Source organism: Suricata suricatta, chromosome 4 (genome assembly GCF_006229205.1).
Source record: "Suricata suricatta isolate VVHF042 chromosome 4, meerkat_22Aug2017_6uvM2_HiC, whole genome shotgun sequence".
NCBI lineage: Eukaryota > Metazoa > Chordata > Mammalia > Carnivora > Herpestidae > Suricata > Suricata suricatta.
This window is the reverse complement of record NC_043703.1, coordinates 143,837,579-143,862,665: the sequence shown is the minus strand read 5'-3', so window position 1 is coordinate 143,862,665 and position 25,087 is coordinate 143,837,579. Positions and strand designations below refer to the sequence as shown.

General features: G+C 40.0%; 2 protein-coding genes across 11 annotated transcripts in view; one reads left to right on the top strand and one right to left on the bottom strand.

Annotated features, from left to right (window-relative positions):
* Nucleotides 1-480, bottom strand: part of RBKS (ribokinase) — an 86,410-nt gene extending 85,930 nt beyond the window's left edge. Inside the window, exon 1 of one of the 4 annotated variants that reach the window (XM_029938042.1) lies at nt 132-480. In XM_029938042.1, the coding sequence (XP_029793902.1) occupies nt 132-326 (195 nt within the window). In that variant the 5' untranslated portion in view covers nt 327-480. Of the gene's footprint in view, nt 1-8 lie in introns of all 4 variants that reach the window. The other 3 variants (XM_029938045.1, XM_029938044.1, XM_029938040.1) reach the window with 3 other exon arrangements.
* The window catches only part of BABAM2 (BRISC and BRCA1 A complex member 2), a 396,153-nt gene continuing 371,088 nt past the window's right edge, over nt 23-25,087 (top strand). For 5 of the 7 annotated variants that reach the window (XM_029938035.1, XM_029938033.1, XM_029938034.1 and 2 more), the window contains exons 1-2: nt 23-127; nt 3,660-3,811. In XM_029938035.1, coding sequence (XP_029793895.1) covers nt 3,684-3,811 — 128 coding nt within the window. In that variant the 5' untranslated portion in view covers nt 23-127; nt 3,660-3,683. Of the gene's footprint in view, nt 128-871; nt 1,045-3,659; nt 3,812-18,441; nt 18,531-25,087 lie in introns of those variants that run through there. The other 2 variants (XM_029938032.1, XM_029938039.1) reach the window with 2 other exon arrangements.

Sequence of the window (25,087 nt, the reverse complement as noted above, 5' to 3'; positions counted from 1 at the left end):
CGAGACGTCCGGGGGCGCGCACGCATCCGGCCCGCGGTGCGCGCGCAGGTCGGTGCGTCAGTCGGGGGCGCGCTCGGGTAACCTGTACCCCACGTAGTCGCCGGTTACCGATCGGACTAAGTTCCAGGTACCTGGACTGGGGCTGGTGCGGGGAGGTTGGTTCCCGAGTCGCACAGGTGGCGCTGAGGACCGTGGTTTAAAAATGCCCCGGGCTCGCCGCCTCTTCCTGTAGAGAAGGCCCCCGTTCTAAAGATGCCCTGCTCATCCCTATCACGCTGATCCCCGCAAGAACGAGCCTCCAAGGCCAGAGGCTGCTCTTTTTGCATATTTAGCCCGCCCCCTGCTCCCTGATTAAACTCATACTCCTTCCTCCTGCCGGCCCGGTGAGGGGATCATACAGCTTGGGAGAGGGAGAGTATCCCTTTTTAGATGGCCCCTAGCATGGGGTGGTCATTCTTTGGGTATGAGGCGACTTGTTTTTCTTGAATGTTGCCCCTGGAGAAATTGCTTCCCCACCTAACTTCCCTCGTGCGCTGTGTGACGTTGAGATGACGCAGCAGGACGCCACCCCTTTCCGTTCCATGACGTCAGCAGGGCACATGTTTCCGTGTTTGTCATCCCATCTTAATTGCGAGATGCTGGACGATGCTTTAGACGTCTTTGTAGTCTCCAGGCTGCCCCTCAGAGGACCTCATGCGACCCTATTTTGGGCAGCAGACCGTGTAAAAATTGTATTGCTGCATTTTCCTCTTGTTATACGTCAAAACCAGGAAATACACATTGCACAACTAGCATTCAGAGGAGGCTGGCCACTGTACATTTTTTGCCTACCTGGGAGCTATTATAGGACTGTGATGTGAAAAAGCTCTTATTGGGGATGATCCCCCATCCATGTCCCTGGCTCAAAAGGATTACACCAAAGAACTTCAGCTCTTTGGTGATATCTGGTCTTGAAGTGTTTATTTCCCCTCTTAGAGAAGTCACTACACCTACGGTTGAAACAGATTTTAATGCTGCAGGAAATCTTGCATTGTCAAAAAAATGGTATTGTAACTGTTCTGAAACAAATTCATTCCTTTAGGTGTTAGTCTGAGGTCATGACAGTTGCTGATTGGGTGGGATGCGTTATTGTCACCTTAGGTATAACTCGGCTTCTGGTGCAGGTTTGTTCCCTGTAGGATTTAACTAGTGGATCCCTCATGCCTTATTTGGCAGCAGACCCTCCTGTTGTCAGACGCCTTTCTCGTTGTCAAGCAACCATTAGTTCAAATTCACGACGTTTTGTTCAGATTTTATAAGGTGTATACTTAAATCGCTCTGATGCTTTTCTCTTGGTGATTGCAATTGTACATTCTTATTTGAGGGGAGGATGGTTATAGTGAGTTTGAAGGAGATCTGGATTTGAATTCTGATCTTTATGCTTGCTAGGTTTGTGCCTTTCAACAAGTTACTTAATCTTGCTGAGCTTTAGTTTTCCTATCTGTGAAATGGGAACAATGAGGAACAATGATAATCAGAGAGCAGGGTTGTTGGGGAGAAGTACATGAAATTATACGTAGAGGTGGGTGATAGAGTGCCTGATACTCACTAGATTTTTCAGAATGTGTTGTTTCCATTTTTCATAGAAATGAGAGGTAAAATAATGATCGGTATTATGGGAAAACGCATGGAAGAATAATTTTGTAATGTAGGTGAGATCCTTTTACCTTTTTTTTTCCCGGATGAGTATTTCTGTGTTTTGCATATGATCTAGATAAGCCTTCTTTCAAGAACTGTGACATCAGTGGGTAGAAGAGTGGAGATGTTGCAAAATAGGAAAAAAATTAAGCTTCAATGATGATAATCTGGGTTAGTATACTGTTCAGAGACGAATCACAGAAGTTATTCCTATCACCGGCCGAGTGGGGATTCTAATACCTGCCTTCCTGCCCAGGATTGTGGACATCAACTGTGATAATGTATTTGGAAGCTCTTTACAAGAGGTGGTGTTACAAAAATGTACAACATGATTTTTATGGTTGAAAATACAGTGCATCAGATGTTTATTTGTACTTTTTGGGGGACATTGAAATGGTGGAGGGAGGTCATCTCCCACCCATAAGTGACTGGAAGGGGAGCTTGTTTTATATTTGCAGAAAGGAAGATTTGAGTACAGAAGTATAAAGCCTTTACTGCCTCAAAGGTGCCTCTGGGTATCCTTGTAAGGTCACCATGTAACTATTTTTTGAAAGACCACTGCAGTCCTCTTTATTACTATCTGAAGTGATTAAAACAGGTACTGGGTATCAACATTTATTTTGGCAGAGACCTGTAAGTCCTCATATGGTAAAACAGATGAAAACTAGAACCAGAACATCATTTCCTTGTAGTTGTAACTTGCAGGAAATTAATTTGCTTTTGATGTGGGATTACCCTTTCAGATTGAGGAAGAAAGTGATTATTTAAATGAACTTAGTCACCTCTGAAAGTACAGGTTCTCATTTAGAAAGCTCTTTAGAGGAATTCATGCATTCCCTCTCCCTTGCCCCATGGGTTTCCAAATAATATAGATATGATTTATTGGTTTTACTTGTGCATTTTTCAAGTATAAGTACTTCTTAGTGCCTGAAAGTCAAAGTCTTTTAGATCCATGTGAGTTTGTGTTGCTCAGTGTCTGGATAGGTGTATATTTTCATGATTTAATTGTAAAGTAGCTTTTTGCTACATATATTCCTCGGATACATTATCCTCTACCAATTTTTTTGAGGGCATATTATCTTCTCTACATACCTTAATATTTTTCTAGTTTTGTCTCTTCATTCATTTATTTATTAAAAGATTTTTATTGGGTGCCTAACTTTCATTAGGGTTCAAGGCATGGTCCCTCCAGGGGGGCGACCCAAAGCGGGTGCTTAGAACACTCTGTGTCCTCTGTGGAGGACAGTAGATCAGAAGTAAATAATTTCTAGTAAGTAACAATTGCAAGTAGGTTATGCGTATTCTCAAATTTTATACAGCATTATCAAGTTCTTCTTGTGGGGACACAGAAGGAACAATTCCTAACTTAATGGTGTGTACATAAAAAAAAATTTTTTTTTTTACATTTATTTATTTCTGAGAGACAGAGAGTGTGAACAGAGGAGGGGCAGAGAGAGAAAGAGACACAGAATCTGAAGCAGGCTCCAGGCTCTGAGCTAACAGTCAGCACAGAGCCCAGTGCGGGGCTTGAACCCACGAACCATGAGACCATGACCTGAGCCAAAGTCGGATGCTTAACCGACTGAGGCACCGACTGCCCCTGGTGTGTACTTTTTGTGTGTTGGGGCAGAGGATTGTCAGTGAAGGCTTCTTAAAGCCTCAACTAAAGTAGGAAGCTGCTGATTGTAAGATAGCTTTAAGTAGTATGTGGCAGTGTAGAAATCAGCTTTGGAAAGGAGGAGGGAATTGGATTTGAAGGGTTGCTTCTGTCCCTGAAAAGCATTGGTGTAGTCTCTGCCCTGAGGAGGTGAGCAACCGGGGGGTGTTGGTTTCTTCTGGTGGGTCATTGAAAGAGGCTGCTATATGACTGGAAATGAAGTATTCATTCAAGAGAATGAATACTATGTACTGCACCAGTTTTCAGGAAACTTGTTAAATCTAGTTTGGACACCCTGACCACCGTTCTTTCCTTCTGCTTTCAGTGGTGATTTGCAAGTCAACTTAAGATGTCCCCAGAAGTGGCCTTGAACCGAATTTCTCCAATGCTCTCCCCATTCATATCTAGTGTGGTTCGCAATGGAAAAGTGGGACTGGACGCTACAAACTGTTTGAGGATAACTGACTTGAAATCTGGGTATGTACCAGAACTGATTCAACTAACGTATCAGAAACAATCCAGCCTTTAGTTAATAGTCAGCTTTTCCCACCAGATTCATAAAAATTGAACACCGGAGAAATTCATCAAGTCATGGTCTTATCACATGTTGATGCCGTTGGTTTTGTCCAGTTCTTGACGTTTTATGTTTCAAGTTGTTTTATTTGTGTTGTGGGCCATTGCTTATGATCAGAATGTTCATGTCTGTCTTTTGTTTTGTTTTGTTTTTTTGGGCACATCTCTTTGTTAACAGTGTGCCCTGTGGTTTTGAGCAAGTGTGTTTTTCATTCATTGACTTGTTTTCTTGTTATGTCTACCGCAATCCAGAAGGCACTATAATAGTTGGGTTTGGGACTCTGAATCCGACATCATTTGATAATCTCTCCTAATAGGAAAATTATAATAGCTAGCTGGAATGAGTCACAATGGGCTTGGAACAGTTGAATCCCACACCTGGAAATGTTGCATTAAAAAGCCCCAACTTACTTAGAAATAAATTTAGATTTATAGAGAATTTACAAAATAACCACAGAAAGTTAATGGTGCTGTAATGCTGTTAATTTTTCTACAAGCCTTGCTTGGATTTTTCCAGTTTTCCCACCCATGCATGTCCTTTTTTGGACACGATCCAAACTGAATTTAGTTGTCACTTCTTCTTCACTTGTGACTGTTCCTGTCTTTCTTTGTCTTTCATGATTTTGATACCTTTGAAGATAACACTAGTTAGTTGTTTTATAAAATGTTGCTCAGTATGGTTTGTCTACTGTTTTCCCTTGATTACAGTGAGAATTGCAATCCCCCTCCCCCCGAGGAATACTACAGAATTGTAAGATTTTCAGTCCATTAGGTCAGGGAGTACATGATGTTCATATGTCCGGTTACTGGTATGTTAACGTTGACCACTCAGGTAAGATGGTATCTGCCAGGTTTCTCCACTATAAAGATAACTTGATCTTCCCTTTGTCATTGGTCAGTATCTCGGGGGAGTGAGTGATGCCGTGAGACTGCGCAGACGTTTACCTCCTCATCGTACTTTTGTCCACTAATTTCAGTGTCTATTGATGGTTCTTGCCTGCAAACTTTATTACTGTGGTGCTGGTCTAAACATGATTTTCTATTTCCTGTACTCTCCCTACATTTATTAATTTGCATTCTACTATAAGGAAGTGCTATCCCTTCTCCCCCAGTTACTTATTTATTTCACTTAGTAATTATGTCAGCATGAACTTTTAGGTGTTTATTCTGTGGGTCATAAGCCAAAGATTGTCTTCATCTATTTTGTTGCTCAGTTGTTCTAGTTTTGTCATTGGGAGCTCTGTCAAGTTGGCTTTTGTGTCTTTTTGACATTCCCCCATCAGTTTTTGAGCACTTTCTTACTAGAAGTGTCACTTTCTTGATTCTCTTTTAGCTTTGCCTTTTAGGCTCTTTTGCCTTCTATAAGTCTTGCTGTTTTGAATAAGCTGAAGACTGAGATACAAGGGTATACACTTATGTTCTTTAGTAGTCTGGTAAAGGAGGCTAAGTTGGATACTTTATTGGAGTAGTAGGTTGCTTTTTTAAAAGATCTGGTATTCTCTTCAATTTAATCATTGGGTATGGGGTTTCTTTTGGAGGTGACAAAAATGTCCTAAAATTAGATAGTGTAATGGTTACACAATTCTGTAAGTATGTGAAAAATGACAGAATTTTGCACCTTATAAGGGCAATTTTTGTGGTATGTGAATTATAGCTTAGAAAAGCTGTCCTCAAAAGAAGCCAGACCCGGGGTCCCTGCGTGGCTCAGTCAGTTAAGCATCTGACTTCATCTCAGGCCTTGTGGTATGCGAGTTCTAGCCCTGTGTTGGGCTCTGTGCTGACAGCCCAGAGCCTGGAGCCTGCTTTGGATTCTGTGTCTCCCTCTCTCTCTGCTTCTCCCCTGCTTGTGCTCTTTCTTTCTCTCTTTCTCTCTCAAAAATAAATAAACATTAAAAAAAAAAAAAAGGACCCTGACCCATGAACCAGAGATGTTTACTGTCCGGAATGGACAGGACATGGAGATTCGTCTTTCTTCTTCATTTGGTCACAGATAGTTTTTTTAGAAGTGGTGAGGACCTGATAGAGGACTGAGGACTGACCTATGTAAGATGATGTAACCTGCATGTCTTACTCCTTGTGTCAGTATCCTGAGGGAAGAGCTGGGTTCATCATCAGAAAGTCACTTGGCTTCTTTTCTGCAGGGCCCCTCTCCAGGGCTCCCCAGTTCCTCAGTGTTTAGTTGAGTGTTTAAATGCAAATGGTGGATCTGATGATCACATTTGAAACGAATCCACTAGACCTGGCCTGGTCTGGACTAGTTCTGTGAAAAATATTTGAAATGGCATTAATGGCATTTAGTATTTAAGGAATGCACTTTCTTTAGATTTAAACAAGGAATGCAGATACCTCTCCCTACATTAACAAAGTTGCTCCGTGTAAAATGATGTGGAAAGCCTTAGTAATCTAGAGCATTAGCGGTGCCTTTTATGTATACTTGTCTGAAAGATTCATGAAAGTTCTTTGGAATCTCGTTAACAATTCTTCAGTCCTTAACATCAGACTAAGTGTGCATTCCTTAAGTTTCTATAGCAAAACTGGCGGGGTTTGGGAAGAGAATGGCTTCTTTTTTTAGTGTGTTGCTTATGGCCTGTCCCTTTCTCTTAGATCTGCAGCACTCTGGTTATAAGAAATGGCGTACACATTTGTGATTTCTGTGAACTCAAAGGGGTATACCCTATAGGACGCAGCATATGCAAAAGGTATAAAATGAGGAGACTTGATTTCTAGAGGTCACTAGAACGCATCTTGTTTCTTTGTATAGCTACTTGCCCTTGAAGAGATGAGGTCTGGGTATCTATATTCTAGATCTGGCTTGTAGGAGAAATAGATAGGTAAAACATCTATTCAAAGTCAGATTTCTTTTAAAAAATAGAAATTCATCTTTATTTCTCTTATGGCACCTAAATCTTTCTACCTAATGTATACCTATGTATGTATGTTTCTTTTCTTTAAAAAAATTTTTTTTAAATGTTTATTTATTTTTGAAGGAGAGAGAGACAGAGCGTGAGCAGGGGAGGGGCAGAGAGAGGGAGACACAGAATATGAAGCAGGCTCCAGGCTCTGAGCTGTCAGCACAAAGCCCAACACAGGGCTCGAACTCACGATCCATGAGATCATGACCTGAGCCGAAGCCTGACACTTAACCGACTGAGCCACCCAGGCGCCCCCGTATGTTTCTATCTAAGTTCCATTGCTAGACTGTCCCCATCTTAAGGACAGGGCTCTTATTTCTTTTTAGGCCTCCTTAAGGTCTGCCATAGTGCCTTTCACATAAAATGTAGGAAGGAGAGGTTGAATGAGTGAATAAGTAAGATGTTTTCTGTAGAGAAGTTGTCTGGTTTGGGGATCATATTAGTTTGAATTTCTGGTTTGGAAACATGTTTTATTGGTCTGGTAGTTCATTGCTTAAATTTTTTTATACATAATCCTTTAAAACATCATTCCTTGATAGATGAGTGGACGTTTTTGAAATGATAGTAAAGTGTTTTATAGTACCGGGTTTCCTCTTCGAGGTCGAGGGGACAAGTTTTTATTTTAGGGAATTATTCCATGAGGCTGCTGGATGCTCATTAGCTCTTTGTTCTGTGTTACTTTGATCACAAGCATGTGCTATTTGTAAGATGCCATATTTTGTCATTTTTAGTGATTTACTAATCATGAAGATATCTAAATGTTCAGCGTTCTGGAATGATGCCTGGCAAATATAAGAGAGACGAAAGCAGAGGGCTCACTGCAACCTGTGGCAGCCAAGCCTTATTATCTTTTTTCAGCATATCACAGTGACTCAACCTTACTGGCACATGGCTGTGTTTGGGGCATCTGCTCTGACATCTCATCCGCCCACAACTACCTGTTGCATTTTTTGTTCATGTTCTGAATTTCATTACTTAATTAAAAATAGATACTCAGTGTACTTGGTTACTAAATAGAACAGTTTTAAGAGATGAGCGCTGCAAGCTTTGAAGGCGGATCTCCTTTGGCTGCGTTGGTCTCTCTAGCTGGCAGGCTGAGCCTCTACTCCTAGCCTTGTGCCTGGAAGGAAGCTGCTGCCCGGGAGGCAATAGTTTAATTTTGAGGATGGGTGACTTTTAGCTGTTCCCTGGGCTTTTCCATTTCATTTTCTTTTTCTGTGTTCTTTTGTGATCTTTTTCCTTTTTTTGTGTGTGTATCTTTATACTTCATATATTTGTTATATGAAAATATATCCCTAAACTTTTATAGTATTATTTTATATGTTTAAAAAGTGCATACAAATGGTATCATTGTATGTGTGTGTATGTGTGTGTGTATGTGTGTGTGTGTGTGTGTGTGTGTGTGTATGTATATATTTTTGCAGTTGTTTGTCTTGTTTCATAGGAAGTCCATGAAATTTACCTATGTTAATACTTATGGCTCAAATTCTTTGGTTTGCACTGCTATATCATATTCCATTGTATGAATATGCCTCCCAATTTTTTTTTATTCATTCTCCTACTGATTGTCTTACATGTTGTTTTAAATTCCTTTTGACCAAGAATGCAGGTCATATTGAACATTCCCCCATCTTTGTGCAAGAAGGTATATATGAGAATATTTTCTGGGGCTTACTTTTTTTGGGTTGGGTGTGTTCACCCATTAGTGGTTATAAAATCAGTTGAAGGAGTCACTCCAACATCTCAAAATTGAATGAGAATAAAATGGAAACTATCGGAATGTGTCACACATAATAAGAATAAGTACTGTTTTATAATTTTGCTTTTAGTTAAATAAGTATGTGGGTATTGGGTCACAATGCAAAACGTGTGTTTTGATAAAAAAAAGTTTGAAAGCAAAAAAAAAAGTTTGAAAGCTACCTATCTAGGGTATATTCCTAGGAATAAAATTGCTAATTCTTAGGCATATGCATCTTCCATTTTATTGGATATTGCTAGATTGTATCGATTCTGTTCCACCAGAAATGAATGAAAGTTCCCATTGTTCTGTAGCCTTAACAATACTCTGTGTTATTCGACTTCAATTTTTGTCAAGCTAATGGGTGTCAAATGGTATCTCATTATGCTTTTAACTTGTATTTTCCTGATTATTAGTGTAGTGAACAATCTTTTCAAATCTTTATTGCCAATTCAGATTTCTTCTTTTAGGAATATCCTTTGCCCATCTTTTAAGTGGGTTGTTTATAGTTTTGTATAGCTTTTATTTTAATTACTTTTTTATTAAAAATTTTTTTAATGTTGATTTTTAAGAGCTAGAGAGCTAGAGAAAGAGAGAGAGCACGAGAGTGAGAGAGAGAGAGAGAGAGAGAGAGAGAGAGAGAGAGAGAGAGAGAGACTGAGTGGGGGGAGGGGCAGAGAGAAAGGGAGACACAGAATCTGAAGCAGGCTCCAGGCTCTGCGCTGTCAGCACAGAGCCCGATGTAGGGCTCCATCCCACAAACTGTGAGATCATGACCTGAGCTGAAATCTAGAGTGGGGTGCTTAGCCAGTGAAGCCACTCAAGGACCTTGTATAGATTTTAAATCATTCTTTACGTATTGTGGAAACTAATACCTACATTTAGTCTGTGGCTTATATTCTTTTTTTAAGTATATCTTATTTATTTTGAGAGAGAGTGAGAGAAAGCAAGAGAGTATGGGAGCAGCAGCAGAGAGAGAGAGAAAGAGAAAATCCCAAGCAGGCTGCACACTGTCAGTGAGGTTTGATCTCATGAACCATGAGATCATGACCTGAGCCAAAACTAAGAGTCAGACATTTAACCACCTGATCGACCCAGGCACCCCAGTATTCTTAATTTCATGCTACTGATGTCCAGAAGTTTTAATTTTAATGATGAATACTAATTTCATCAGTATTTTCCTTTTTAGATTTGTGCCGTGTGTGTGTGTGTGTGTGTGTGTGTGTGTGTGTGTGTATGTTTGTGAAAGAGAGGGAGCATTTCAAGAAACTGTCACACTCATATATCTTCCTCCAAGAATTTTAAAGTTTTCCTTTTTGCTCTTCAAATAGAAATTTCTTCCTTTCCATAACGCATGTCGTGAGATAGAGATACAGTTTTTTCTTCATGTGGATAATTGCTTGCCTCAGCCTCATTTACTGAAAAGTCATCCTTCGCCTGTGGATCTGCATGCCTCTCTTATTATGTCAAGTTTACATCCTACATGGATCTGTTTCTAGGCTTTCTGTCCTGTTCTTTTTTTTTTTTAATTTTTTTAAATGTTTTTTTATTTATTTTTGATACAGAGAGAGACAGAGCATGAGAGGGGGAGGGGGAGGGGCAGAGAGAGAAGGAGACACAGAACTGGAAGCAGGCTCCAGGCTCTGAGCTAGCTGTCAGCACAGAGCCTGACACGGGGCTCGAACCCACGAATGTGAGATCTGACCTGAGCCAAAGTCGGAGGCTTAGCTGACGAGCCACCCAGGCGCCCCTGTCCTGTTCTGTCAGCCTCCTTGTCCTTATGCCAACTGTATGCTGTCTTAACTTTTATAATATTACGGTATGTCATAGTATCTGGTAGGAAAATTTTCTTCCCTCTTGTTCTAATTCTTAAAAATTTTCTTGCTTAACCATATATTCTAGATGCTTTTTGATAACCTCATTTAAATAGTTGGATACTGTCCTATTAGGACATCCCAAAATTCAGTTAACAAAGCTCCTATTCTTAACTCATTGAGAAAAGAAAATAAAAGGAAAATGACCTGGTGAAGGGCTAATTGAGAATTAATGGTCAGGAAATCTATCTGAGGAAATGGCATTTAAGTTTATTCATGAAAGTTGAGAATAATTTGATGTGAAGAGCTGGGGAAGTTGATGTAAAAAGGGAATACCAGGTGTAAAGGCAGGAGAAAGCTTTGCCTTTTCAAGGATCTGCAAGGCCACTGGAAGTTGAAATGAAGTAACAAAGTGTAAGAGGGAAATGAGAGGAGATAGTCAGGGGCCAGATTATGCAGAGCCTGTGGGCTATATTAGGAAACTTGGGTTTTATTCTTCCTGGAATGAGGAGTTACAGAAGAATTTTAAGCAGAGTGACATGATCTAACATATAAAAAATCATTGATTGTTATATAGAAAGAGGCTTGTGCAGGGTAAGGTAAGCTGTCCCTTTGTATAATAGACCCAGTGACAGATGACAGAATCTTAAGAACATGGTGGTGGCAATGGAGATGGAAGGAGGTGAATGGATTATAAGCTACTTAGAAGGTAAAAACATAAGGATGTTGAATTAGGAGTTTGATAGAGAAGTCAAGAATCACTTCTTCCTTCTAAACTTGAGCAGGTGGGTAAGATGGCTATACCATCTGTGAGATGGGAAAGATTGGGGGAGGAACAACTTTAATTTTGATTGATTGTTGTCTACATCTGCCATGCAGTTATCATGGTGGATTTCCTTTGGCCTCTTTCCTACTTTGAATCTCATATCTTGCTTTCTTGTTTTACCCTCTTGTTTTGTTGGAGCATGCACTCCAGTAGCGTTCTAAGAAAGGGAGAAGAGGAGGTTTATTTTTTGAGTTCCTGAAAGTCTGAAAATGAATTTATTTTATGTTTAAACTTGATAGATAGTTTGGGCAGATACGGAAGTCTATGTTGCAAATTATCTCCCTTCAAATTTTGAAGGTCTTGGTCTGTAATATTGAGGACCTTTGATACACATATTGTTGTAGTTTCACGGATGCGGTGTTTCTCTGTAAGGGTATTAATTATTGTTTGTTTTTAAAATTGAGGTATAGTAGACCATAGTTTTACAAAGCATTTTTTCTATACCTTGCACTATCTCAGTTTTGCTCTCTGTCTTTAGTGTTGTTGGCTTTCCTCAAACTGATGACTTTGGGCTGCTCATGTCTTAGTAGACATGGAGGGAGGGAGAAAGAAAAATGTGAATTTGAAGCTGTTGTGCGTGAGTGGACTTCTCAACTACTGAGCTTCATTAGTGTGAGCAGGCAGCACTGGGACCTCTTCATTAGGTGGTTGTCAGATTCAGTACCTGCAGATCTCTTCTCTGGGGCTATAAAAAAAGTGTCTATACGGATGTATATTCCTGTGTGCCAGCAAAATTCTAACGGGCCAGGGTATGTAAATATTAAGGCTTCTGAGGTATTTGGTGTATTGTTATATTTATATGTAAGGATATATAAATATACATATAATTAAATTTCTTTTCAGAAATGTATTATCAATTTGTATTTTCACTAGCAGTATATGAGGATGCCAGTTCCTCTGTAGTTTTGATAAAATCAGTCTTATAGATTGTGTAAGATTACCTGCTAATTCAATAGATGGGGATGGTGTTTAATTACTCTTATATTTTGCTTTATTTATTGTGTGTGTGTGTAAATTGTCAATTCATGATGATATCTGTCCATTTTTCTGATGTGGTATTTGTCTTTTTTGATTTATAAAACTATGTATGTTATGAAGATTAACCCTTTGTCATAAATGTTACAGATGTTTTTTCCCCAGATTTTCAGTGACTTTCAATTAAATTAATTTATTCAATATACAGAAGCTCATAAATATTACTCATTTTTTGAAGCAGTAAATACATGTACAGCATTTAAAGGGTAAATGCTACTGGTAAGGCTACTCTTACCAGTTTCTTTTACTGCTTTCTATTGGTGTTTTTTTGTAGATATAAGACCTCCCCCCTGTTTATTCCCATTTCTGTCTAAGTAGTAGATGCGGCAGAGTGTTATGGTAATGGCCCCGGATAAATCATGCCTCTCTTTATCTGGTCTTCTCTGAAGATGATTTTACCCCTCCTTTCATCAACAGATAGAGAGTCATTTCCTCACCCCAGAATCTGGGCTGCCTTTGTGACTTGGCGTTACCAGTGGAATGTGGCAAAAGTGTCGTGTGACTTCTGAGCATAGGCTCTACCAGGCCTTGTGGTTCCATCTTGTCGTGTGGAATACCACCATCACCAGGTTCAGGGGGCTCGGGTCTGGGTCTCCTTGACAGAGACCGGCCCATGGAGCCCAGCTGCCCCGGCTCTGCGTGGCCCCGCACAGCCCGCCTGTGCAGGTGCACACATGGGCCAACCAGGGGCTGGCAGAACCCACCAGCCCACTGACACAGCGATGGGAGATAATACATTGAAATCACAAAGTGCAGGGTAGTTTGTTATGTAGCAATAGATCATTGGTATAGTGCGTATTAGGTAGTCACGTGACCCATATATTTTGAAGACTGTACCGATAGAGCTGCTGCCCTCCTTTTAATGTCTACATAGTACTCCAGCATCTGGGCATACTATCATTTAGTCATTTGTTACTGAGAGAGGTTCATTTGTTATAACATGGGGCTGTAAAGAATCTCATTTTACATTTATCTTTGATATGCCAAAATGTTTACTTTTTATGTTGTCATCAAATCTATTTCCTTGGTGGGTTCTTTTAACATTTTGCAAAATTAATACGTTTTCTGCTTTGCGACCCCTGTAGTTTTTCCCGAGACACCTATGCTTTCTTCTGTTTTATTTTCATTTTTACTTGAAATTAACCTGGAATTTATTTTGGTGTATGATAGAATGTAGGAATGGGATATTATTTTTTTGAAATAATCATCTGGTTGTCCTACCACCATTTATAGAATAAATCCTTCACTGATTCATTATTCTGAAACGTCATCTTACATGCTAAATTCTTATATTTATTTCTGACTTTATTTTCAGTGATCTGTATTTGCTTTGTACAGTTATACACACAATTTCAATTATTATAGCCTCATAATATGTTTGAACTCATTATCTCTCCTGCTGGGAATTTGAATGACATTGGATAAAACGTTTTTGTTTGCAGAGAATGGACATCTTTACATCAGGGGTCAGCAGACTTTCTGTGGGGTCAGCTGGTATTTTAGGTGTGTGAATCTTATGGTGTGTGTTAGAACTATTCAGCTCTTGTGGCCTGGAGTCCTTGACAATACACAAATGAGTACGTGTGTTCCAACAAGATTTGATTTACAGAAAGGAGTAAGGCCCTTGGATTATAGTTTTACAGTATTGAGTATTCTGCTTTTAATATTGATACCTCTTCAGGAATATGGTCAGTCTGTCCTATTTATGCCCACTTCTCTGTCAGGAAATGTTTGTGTTTTCTTCATTTTGTTCCTGCACATACACCGTTCACTTTATCCCGAGGTGGTTTATTCTTCGGCTGCTTTCAAGTAGAGATTTTTAGTGGTTTATTGGCATAGATGAAAGCTAATTTAGAAGTTAGACTGAAGTAGAAGGAAGAGACGTAATCGAATATTTAATAATTCAATGCTTTGTTATCCGAATCCCTAAGAATACATAAGAAGAGTTCAAAAAAGGAAAACTAGCCAGAACCAGAAGATCTAAAGCGATACTGGGGGGAGGTGCTGGGGTGGCACAAGCCAGAGGTCAAGGTAGACAAAGGATAGAACCCAGTGAGCCGCCTGTAGGGGTGTAGGATGGCAGCATAGTGTAGTGGTAGGCGGGTAGGGGTTTAGTCAATGGGTGTGGATCCTGATTTTGCCATTTAATAGCTTAATGAGCTTTTGGAAATTGCATACCCTTGTGCCTCGGTTTTCTCTATTTGGGGATTATATTGATAATTGTCTTATTAGGGGGAGAAAGGATATAACTCAATATAAAGTACTTAGAATATTTGGTTTTAGTGTTCAATAAGTGGTGGCTATTTTTATCTACAATAATAATGATTTTATTATCACATTATCTGTTTTATATAATGTATTACACACGGCATCATATATATCATTATTTCACTGTGTTGTTGTTAGGCCGTTGGTAGAATCACTTTGGCATTTCAGAATCAAGGACTCGGTAAAGAGTGAGTGTCTATGCAGGTGGTATAAGGGAGCTGTCTAAATAAGACTCGGGCAAGCAGAGCAAGATGAGAGGTCACACACGTATAACAAAAGTTAGAAATTCATAGAGCAGATAAGGCCAGGAAAGCCAGAGACTTCTGTTTCTAGGGTAGTTTTCTGTCTTTGTTCAGTGCTTTTTAGAGATCCATGGAGGCAGAAAAAATACTAGTGTAGCCAACTTAAACCCTGCAGGTGGATGTACTTTGAAATGTTTGATTAGGTTGAAGAATGAATGGGCTTGGAGATGCCAACTGCTTTTTAGCAGACAGAACCTGACTGCTCTCAGCAGGTATTAGACATCGAACATTGGCTGTCTTGAGCAGAGATATGCGGCAGTTCTTGACACAGACTTGAAGGAGCCTGCCTGCCAGGACCTCATAAGACGGTGTCCAGACTGAGGTGGGGAGCTCGGTGGGTGTGCGGCGCGAGGGTGGGGTTGTGAATGTTACAGGGCAGGGTTTTGGCCAGGGCTCAAGGTGCTTATCTAGGCACACGAGCATCTAGAAACACAGGGAACGGTGCAAAGTGTTGATATTTTGAGTACTATTACCATTCCCAGGTTATCCTCTGTGACCTACTTTTTTTGTGTGTATGTTTTTTTTTTTTTATTTAGAGAAACGCAAGTTCCGCTACTCCTCATGCTCCATCCTTTTCTTCTCTTAGACCTTTAACTTGAGTAGCTGCCTGCTAGCCTTGTTCTGATTATAATTGTATGATACGGTAATGTAAATAATGTTAATTAAACAGTTAATTTTTTTTTTAACATTTCAGAGGGCTTGCACTTACTTTGTACATAGGATTTTTTGGGGCAGTAGTCAAAGGATGTTATTGGCTTTGGTCCAGTGAACTCTGACATCATTGATCTTAGGAACTTGTGCTAGGGTTCCACAATCTTCCCACAGAGACTAGGGTGGTGAATGCTGGGAGCAACCTGGGTCTGGAGGTTAATGGTTTTGATTATGAATTATGAATCATATGGGCTTTTCATGCCCTACAGTGACTTCATTTCAGAGTGATTTCATTAGGTATGGAAGTTTGAGTAGGGGAAGTAACCAGTCTAACATGTAAAGGAAGGGAGGTAGAAGATTGACTTAATCTATCTCTAACTCTACTTTGTACTGTTCAGGGGAACGAAAAGAAATCACTCTTACTGTTCTCTTTTGTCCCCTCTATTCTGTGCAGTTTAAGGTGGTATTTTTTGACGGGTTTCTGTTTCATTAGCATTTCAAATTTGCGGAGTTATTTAGAAGATGAGTGGGACTCTTTTAGTGTGCATTCATGGGCACAGGATAATAAGTTTGTTTCAAGACTGCAAATTAGGGGTGTCTGGGTGGCCCAGTCAGTTAAGAGGCCAACTTCAGCCCAAGTTATGATCTTGTGGTTCTTGGGTTAGAGCCCTGCATCAGGCTCCGCACCGACAGCTGGGAGCCTGGAGCATGGAGCCTGCCTGATTCGGATTCTGTGCCTCCCTCTCTTTCTGCCCCTACTCCGCTGGCACTCTAGCTCTCTCTGTCTCTCCAAAATAAATGAACGTTTAAAAAAATGAAAAAAAAAAAAGGACTGCAAATTAAGTAGCCCTGCTCTCACTTACATGTTAAAGGACTCTTAGGAGTCCATGTAGACGGCACCCTTTTTAACTTCCTTGATGCCTGAATAATCTTGCTTTCTGGTGCCCTACTCTTGAGAAATAATTTTGTAATCTTCCTTTCAGGGCCACATTTCCTGAGTAATTTGGTTATCTTTCTAATGGCATATTATGAAAGTTGTTTTTCCCATTGACCTTGCTTCTCTTGACTTTTTGAAAAATATATCCTTTTTTGTTTTCTGAAATGGTTTTCATCTCAACCTTTGCTCTTGCCAACTGGTTGATAAAAGCCTCTGAGCCAAGTGGACGTTTGGAGAACGTTCCCCTGTGAAGTAGGTGTAGCGCCCCCAGAATGCTTGTTCGCCATTGTTGTTGTCTTTCAATCTGCTGCTTAGACTTTTTTATTTAAAAAACATCACTTTAAGGTTTTGTGGTTCAGTAAATTATTAACATGTAGATTCAGTTTGGGGCTTAGCACATACTATACTTTTAATGTCGTAAAACACACATACCATTTCCCACTTTGACCGTTTTTAAGTGTAAGTTCAGTGGTGCTGAGTACAGTGTTGTGCACTGGTCACCACTGTCCATCTCCAGAACTTCATCTTCCCAAACTGAAACCCTGTGTCCATTAACTAATAATTTCCCATTCCTCCCTTCCTCCATTTTATTTATTTTCTGTTTATGACTCAGACTGCTTTAGGCACCTCACGTATGCAGAATTATGCAGTATTTGTGCCTTTTTGACTGGCTTATTTTACTTTGCGTAATGTCTTCAAGGTTTTTTCCATAGCACAGGTCAAAATTTCCTTCCTTTTTTAAGGCTCAGTAATATTCTGTTGTGTGTATGTAACCCATTTTATTTATTCACTTACCCATCATGGACACTTTGAGTTGCTTCCACACCATCTGACTATTGTGAATAATGCTGCTCTAATCATAGGTGGACAGGTATCTGTTGGGAGTCCCTGTTTTCAGTTCTTTTGGGGATATACCCAGAAGTGGAATTAAACATACGGTAATTCTAGGTTTAATTTTTTTGAGGGGTCACCATATCCACTTCCACAGTGGCTGCATCATTTTATATTGCCACCAGTGCTCAATGCACAGGGGTTCCAAATTTTCCACATCCTCACCAACACTTGTTGGTTTTTAACGTTTTGTTTTTAAATTAAGAAAAAAATTAGTAGTCGTCCTAATGGGTGTGAAGAGGAAATCATTGTGGTTTGGCATTTTCCTGATGACCAGTGACATTGAGCATCTTTTCATGTGCTTAGTGGCCATTTGCATATCTGGAAAAATGTGTATTCAAGTTCTTTGCCCATTTTTTAATTGTGCTGTTGCTGGCAGTTGAGTGGTAGGAGTTCTTTGTATATTCTAGGTAATCACTTCCTTATGAGATAGTATGATTTGTGAATACGTTTTCCCATTCTATGGGTTGTCTTTATTTTCTGTTCATAGTATCCTTTGATACACAATGTTTTTACTTTTGATGAAGTGTATATGGTTTAAGGGTCCAACTTCCTTTTTTTTCTTTGCATGTGGATATCCAGTTTTCACAACACTATTTGTTGAAAAGACAGTCTTTCATTCCATTAAATGGTTTTGGCACTGTTGTTGAAATTATTTGACCATATATTTGGGGGTTTAGTTCTGGGATTGGTATTCTTTTCACTTGGTCTATATGTCTGTCTTTAAGCCAATGCCGCGTTCTTTTGTTTAGCTTTGTAGTAAATTTTGAAATTGGGAAGTGTGGGAACTCCAACATTCTTTTTTTGCAAGATTGCTTTGGCTATTCAAGATCCCATGAGCTTCCATATGAATTTCGGGATGGCCTTTTCTGTTTTTGCCAAGATAGTTGTTAAGATTTTGATGGGGATTGCTTTGAATTGAGAGATTGTTTTTGGGTGGTATTGACATTTGAACAGTATTGAGTCATCAGTGAACACAGGATGTTTTTCCATTTATCTGTATCTTCTTTAATTTCTTTCAGTAATGTTTTGTAGTTGTGAGTACAGTAGTGCCTCTTTTTCTGTGGTTTTGCTTTTCATGGTTTCAGTTACTCATGGTCAAGTGTGGTCCAGCAGCAGGTAATCCACCTCCTGGCCCATCGTCAGAAGGGCGGTAGAAGCCTAATGCTGCTTCCCGATGTCTGCCTCATTCACCTCCCTTCATCACATCGTGCAGCACTTTATTATCTCCGTGGCCGCAAGAAGAAGAGTGAGTACAGTGTAGTGAGATTTTGTGTGTGTATGTGTGTGTGTGTGTGTGTGTGTGTGTGTGAGAGAGAGAGAGAGAGAGAGAGACACCACATTCACATAACTTTTATTGTTATAGTATACTATTACAGTTTCCATTTACTCATTCATCGTTGTTAATCTCTTACTGTGCCTACTTCATAAACTGAACTTTATCATAGGTATGTGTAGGGAAAACCAGAGTATACATAGGGTTTGGTACTATCTGTAGTTTCAGGCATGTATTGGGGGTCTTGGAATGTGTTTCCTGTGGATAAGCGGACACTGTATTCAACCCAAGCCTCCTTGGTTAAGTTTATTCCTCAGTATTTTATTTTCTTAAGTACTATTGTAAATGGGATTGTTTTTATAATTTCCTTTCTAGGTTGTTCATTGTTAGTGTATAAAAATGCAGCTGATTTTTGCATGATTATGTGTCCTGCAACTTTGTTGAATTTGTTTATTCTAATAGTTGTGTGTGCATGTGTGTGTAGGTGTGTATGTGTGTGTGTGTGTGTGTGTGTGTGATCTTTAGGGTTTTCTACATATAAGATCATGTCCTCTGCAAACAGATATTTTTTCTCCTTCTTTTTGAATGCCTTTTATTTCTTTTTCTTCCCTAATTGCTCTGGTTAGGAGTTCTAGTACGATTTTGAGTAGAAGTGGCAAAAGTAGGCATCCTTGTCTTATTCCTAACCTTAGAGAAAAGGCTAGCAATCTTTCACATTTGAGGGTACCCCCATTCATGCTTTGATTTTAGCCTTTGGCTGAAGAGGCTAACTAGTTAAGTGAGAAAAGTTAAAATAGTACTGAAATTGTGAACTTATTTTTGAACTGTAAATTCTTATGAAATTAGCTTCTATAATGGAGGCTGCCCGAAGATATAAGCCAAGAGAGATAGGTGGAGTGCCCTCATGGTTTTAGAAATAGCTGAGGGTCTTAAAAATCAAAGAGGCATTTTTACCTTTTCAGTCTGTGCAAGCACGTAGGTTTGCATTTGCACTGTATTTTTACCCTTATACTGTAACTATTCTGAATATATACTGTTCGGTGTAGGGCCGAGGGAATAGCAGTGGAGAGAACAGAGGGGACCAGTATTTGTGGACAGTTTGGGCTGTGTGCTAGTTGCCTTTAAATTGGGCTCCTGCCTATAGTGTAATGACAGTAACGGCAGCAGTAACAGCTGCTGCACCGGATCCTGCCCAGCCATGTTAGACATGTCACCCCTGAAGCCTCACTTCACTGTATGAGGTGTAAACTTTAGCATCCTCTTGTTACAGGTCAGGAATCAGTCCTCAGAGGTCAAGGTGAGGGTCCCAAGCTATTATGTGGCGGTGCCAGGGTTTGAAACCAAGTCTGATTGTATATATTCAGCTCTGCAACTTCCCCCTAGTTGGTTGTCTTTGTTTTGTTTGTTTGATTTTTAATTCTGCAACCAGATCTTAAACTTCTTCATTTTTTAAAGTTTTTTTTAAAGGTTATTTATTTATTTTTGAGGAGGGGGGAATGCATGAGCATGAGCCCAGGGAGGGACAGAGATAGAGGGAGAAAGAGAATCCTAAGTAGGCTCCATGCCGTTAGCATAGAGCCTAACATGGAGCTTGATTCCACAAACTGTGAGATCGTGACCTGAGCTGAAACTAAGAGTTGCATGCTTAGCTAACTGAGCCATCCAGACACCCCTTAATCTCCTTTAAATGTGGGCCTACGGATGCCTGGGTGGCTCAGTCAATTGAGCATCTGACTTATGCGTAGGTCATGATCTCTCAGTTCTTGAGTTCGGCATTAGATTGTGTGCTGATGGCTCAGAGCCTGGAGCCTGCTTGGGATTCTGTGTCTTCCTTTCTCTCTTTCTCTCTGCCTTTTCCCCATTTGCATTTTGTCTTTCTCTCTCAAAAATAAATAAATATTAAAAAAAATTAAATATGGGCCTGGACTCATCATAGTACCAGGAAAGTGCTGATCGTCTAATAAATTAAGGTAGAATCCTTCACATATATTCTTTGGTTGGTTGATTTGATCTCTGAGATACTGATACCACTTCTTTGTCCAGTCTCTCTCTTTCTCTCTTTTTTCTTAATTTTTTTAATAATTAATTTTATTTACATTTATTTATTTTTGAGAGACAGAGGGTGAGCAGGGGAGGAGCAGAGAGAGAGGGAGCTACAGAATCCGAAGCAGGCTCCAGGCTCTGAGCTAGCTGTCTGCACAGAGCCTGACGCGGGGCTTGAACCCACGAACCATGAGAACATGACCTGAGCTGAAGTCGGATGCTCAACTGACTGAGTCACCCAGTTGCTCCTCTTAAATTTTTTTAAAACATTTATTCATCTTCAGAGACAGAGAGAGAGCGTGCTAGGGAACAGTGGAGGGTCAGAGAGAGAAGGAGACACAGAATCCAAAGCAGGCTCCAGGCTCTGACCTAGCTGTCAGCACAGAGCCCGACATGGGGGTTGAACTCACGAACTCTGAGATCATGACCTGAGCTGAAGTCGGATGCCTAACCGACTGAATGACTGAGCCACCCAGACGCCCCTGGCCGGCCTCTCTCTCTTTGTGCTTGATTTTCTTTAAAGGCAAGAGACGGCTGTGCTGAAATTGAGCCAGGACTTTGTTTCATTAACACCCCTTTAGAGGGAGAGGAGAGCTATTTATTGGTAGATCTTCTACCCACAATAGAAGCCTTTAATTGAGAATTAGTGACCAATAAATATTATTCATTGTTATTACTGTGTTAGTGCATAGATCATGCTGACATTTGGTTGACTCAAGCGACTCTATATTAAGCAGGAAGGACAATAATATAATAAGAGTTGTTATCATGCATAATGCTATCATTGTAATATGAGTGGTTTGAAAGATATTATCACATTTAATCCTGAGCAGATGAGGTCGCTGAGACTCAAGTTTAAGTTACGTGAGCTGCTCAGGGTAGCCTAGCTAGACCATTCCACCCAAAGCAGGGCTCTCGGGTTTTTCTCTATCCCAGGGTCTGTCCTCTTGTCATCCATCCATCCATACGTATCTATTTATTTATTTATCTCCTCAAAGAAGGCAGGGGCCCCATCTGGCATCACAGCTGTAACCTCAGTGCATAGAACCTGGTACGTAGTAGGAGCACAGTAAGCATAAAGCTGGGAATCTCAAAGTAGATTGTATGGTTCCAAGTTCAGGGCTGTATCACAGTCGTCTTTTGGGGTTCAAAAAAATAATTAGAAGGCACCAGGGAAACAAGTGGTTAGATCTTGCTGCTCTTCCCTTGGACATTAAAGGTTTAAACTCATTCATTAAAAACACCTTTTTACAGGGCGCCTGGGTGGCTCAGTCAGATGAGCATCCAACTTTGGCTCAGGTCATGATCTCATGGTTTGTGAGTTCCAGCCCTGCATTAGGTTTGCTGCTGTCAGCACAGAGCCAGCTTCAGGAACCTCTGTTCCCTGCCCGCCATCTCTGAGCCTTCCCTGCTCACACACTCTCTCTCAAAGAATAAAAAAGTAAAACCAACAGAAAGCATTTTACCTTTTCATTATAGTATGTGTTTTTTTTAAGTTTATTTATTTGAGAAAGAGAGAGAGAGAGAGCACAAGAAAGAGTGCCCAGGTGTGTGCATGAGCACAGGGGAGGGGCAGAGAGAGGGAGAGAAGGAATCTCAAGTAAGCTCTGCACTGTTAGTGCACAGAGCCCAACACAGGCCCGAACCCACGAACCCCATGAGTTCAGAATCAAGTCAGATGCTTAACCAACTGAGCCACCCAGGCACCTCTTGAAGTATAGTATACATTTAGAAAAGTGCGCCTAATCATAAGTATATTACTCAGAGGATTTCCAGAAACTGAACACATTTGTGTAATTGGGACCTAAAAAACCCTGAACTTATTAGCACCTCACACATCCTCCGGTGCTCTCCCCACACGCACAGAATAACTACCAGCCTGCCTTCTGAAAGCAGAAGTTGGTTTTGCCTTTAAAAAAAAAACTTAATATAAGTGGAATTTGTAACCCACAGAATGGCATTTTGTGTCTGGCTTTTTGTGTTTGTGAATTTCTGTGTTGTTGTGGATATATTCGTTCTCCTGGCTGAGCAAGGAATGTTCCATTACGTGAACTCATACCCGTCTGTCTTGCGCTGTTGAAGGACATTTGGGTAGTTCTGAGTTTTTGTCTAATATGAGCAGTACTGCTGTGAATATTCTAGTACATGTCTTTTGGTGAATGTTATGTATATATGTCTGAACCCTCTGGATTTTAAATTAAGAATAGGAAACATTTAAAAAGTATTTTAGTTCCATATTGTAATTAAGTAAGGGAGAAGGCTAGGGAGGGATGAAAGAAGAGGGTAAAGAGGGAGAGAAGGGAGACAGAAAGACAATATGAGGGGGAGACAAAATCAAGGAAGAGGAAAAGAATATAGAGAAGAGAGGGTGAAGAGAAACAGAGGCAAGCATACAGACCTTGAGAGGGGCCCCTAAACGCAATGTCCTAAAAAACCCTGTCCCAGTCTTGAGGATTGGCTTCAAGGTATTATCGTTTCCCAAAATGTGCCTCTGTCTACACCCCATCAGCACGTCTCCGAGGCTCTGTGGCCTCCAGTCTGCTCATTTACCTCCGTCTGTGTGGTGGATTCAGGTCTCTAAAACGATGACTATTGTAGATACTTTTTTTCTATAAAGAAATGAGCAGTAAATGAATGTAGCTTTTGTGAATAGTGTAAGGCTCTTTTTGCATAGGCTGTCTTTGCCCTCAGTAGATCTGTGAGGATGCTTTTTAACCTCCCCTTAACATTTTTTTTTTTTAAATGTATGAAGATAGCCTAAGTCTCAGAGAGACTGAGCATCCCATCCAGGGTTGCCTGGCTGACCAGGGGTGGAGGCCAGGACTGGATCCCAGGACTGGATCCCAGGTCTGTTCTATCAGATGTTACGTACTTTTTCTAGAGGGCATTGTCCAGGAAAAGATAGGAGTCGCTTGTTAATACAGTATACTGTGGAATGGGTTTTCTAGCTATATTTGTGCAACATCTTTAGATATGGACATAAAAAAAGCCTCAGTTACTGGCTAGAATTCAGACAGACACTTGTTAGGCGATTGAGATTAAAATGTACACATCAGGAATAGTTCAGTTTTAGAGCTCATTCTGAAAAAGTAGCTATCTAAATTAGCAGTATTTTCTAGGCAATAATTTTCTACTAATGGGCTAGATCCCAGATCATTTGACAAGAGTTTGTAGATGCCTGCAAATTCAAGACTGAGGGAGGGATTACAATTTCATAGTTGGTACTTGGGCAGAAATTCAACACATATATTTATTTTACAGTCTGTCATTGAATAACTCTTTGACCCAAATTATCACACTCCATTTATTTATATTTTACATTATTTAAGTCATTGAAGTGTTGGAAGCTTGGGTGATGTTGCAAATCTTAACTGAAAGTGTATGATTATTGGCCTTGTGGAATAATTTCTTGCAGCACATTGCTGTGTATTTATTTACTTTTTCCTAAGAATATTACACAATGCCTTTATGTAATAAAAATATCTTTAGGAATTGTTTATTGGTAGGTTTTTATAAATATATTTATCAAGTCCCTCTTTATACATGTTTATGTAAGAAATAAAAGAATGTGTAAGGCTGAAGGCAATTCTGGGGACCAAAATAGTTCAAATGGAGAATTGAAAGTATGGGGGGGTGTTGGCAGAATTGCCGAGATGGGCAGCCTTTAAGCATGCATGGAGGCCTGGCATTTAAGCCTGTGCTGTACTATCTCTAGACTTTCCTAAAAATTATGACTGACTGCCATGGATGGTGCCAGCTCTCCTGTTGCAAGATTGGGTGACCCCTCCCAACTAGATCCTCAAATTAGTTAATATCCTCCTACAAGGAATGAGTCCAAGAATCTTTTGGAGCTACATCTGGGTGCAAAGGAAGTAGTGTTGCAAATTCTGAGCAGTCAGATCATCTGATGATAAATTTTAAGCAGTGAACTGTATTGATACTACTGACAGTTTAGCAGAGATATCAAAAGAACAAGGGTTTGTTACTGTGGTGGGGAGACCAAGGTGAATAGGGAGAACGGGGAACATCAAAGTAGAGCAATTTATCTTCCTATCCAAGGACCTTCAACATGTAAAGGACCTTTTGAGACATTTTCTCAAATCATCTATGGTGAAAGAAAAGAGTTTAAAGATTTTTCTAATCTGTTACCAACTGATGCTTTTGTAAAATATACTAGAAATGAATTACTAGAAAAATGAAATAAAAAAGACATGAGCTACAAGGCCAGGATTTAAAATATTAGATTCATCAGACTTAACACGGGTCTTACATATTGCTGTAAACGTTTCTTCCTCTCCGTTTCTCTGCTTATCTTATTACGGATTACTGACAGCTTATTGCTTAGCACTAGCCCATGAATCCCACTTTGAGCAGCACTGTTCTAGAAGGGTTTCTGCATTCCAACAGCCCAGAGTTGGCCTTTGTAGAATTTTGTTTGAGAGAAGAGAAGGCAGTACATTAGTGATAAGTAATTCCTAACTACACAC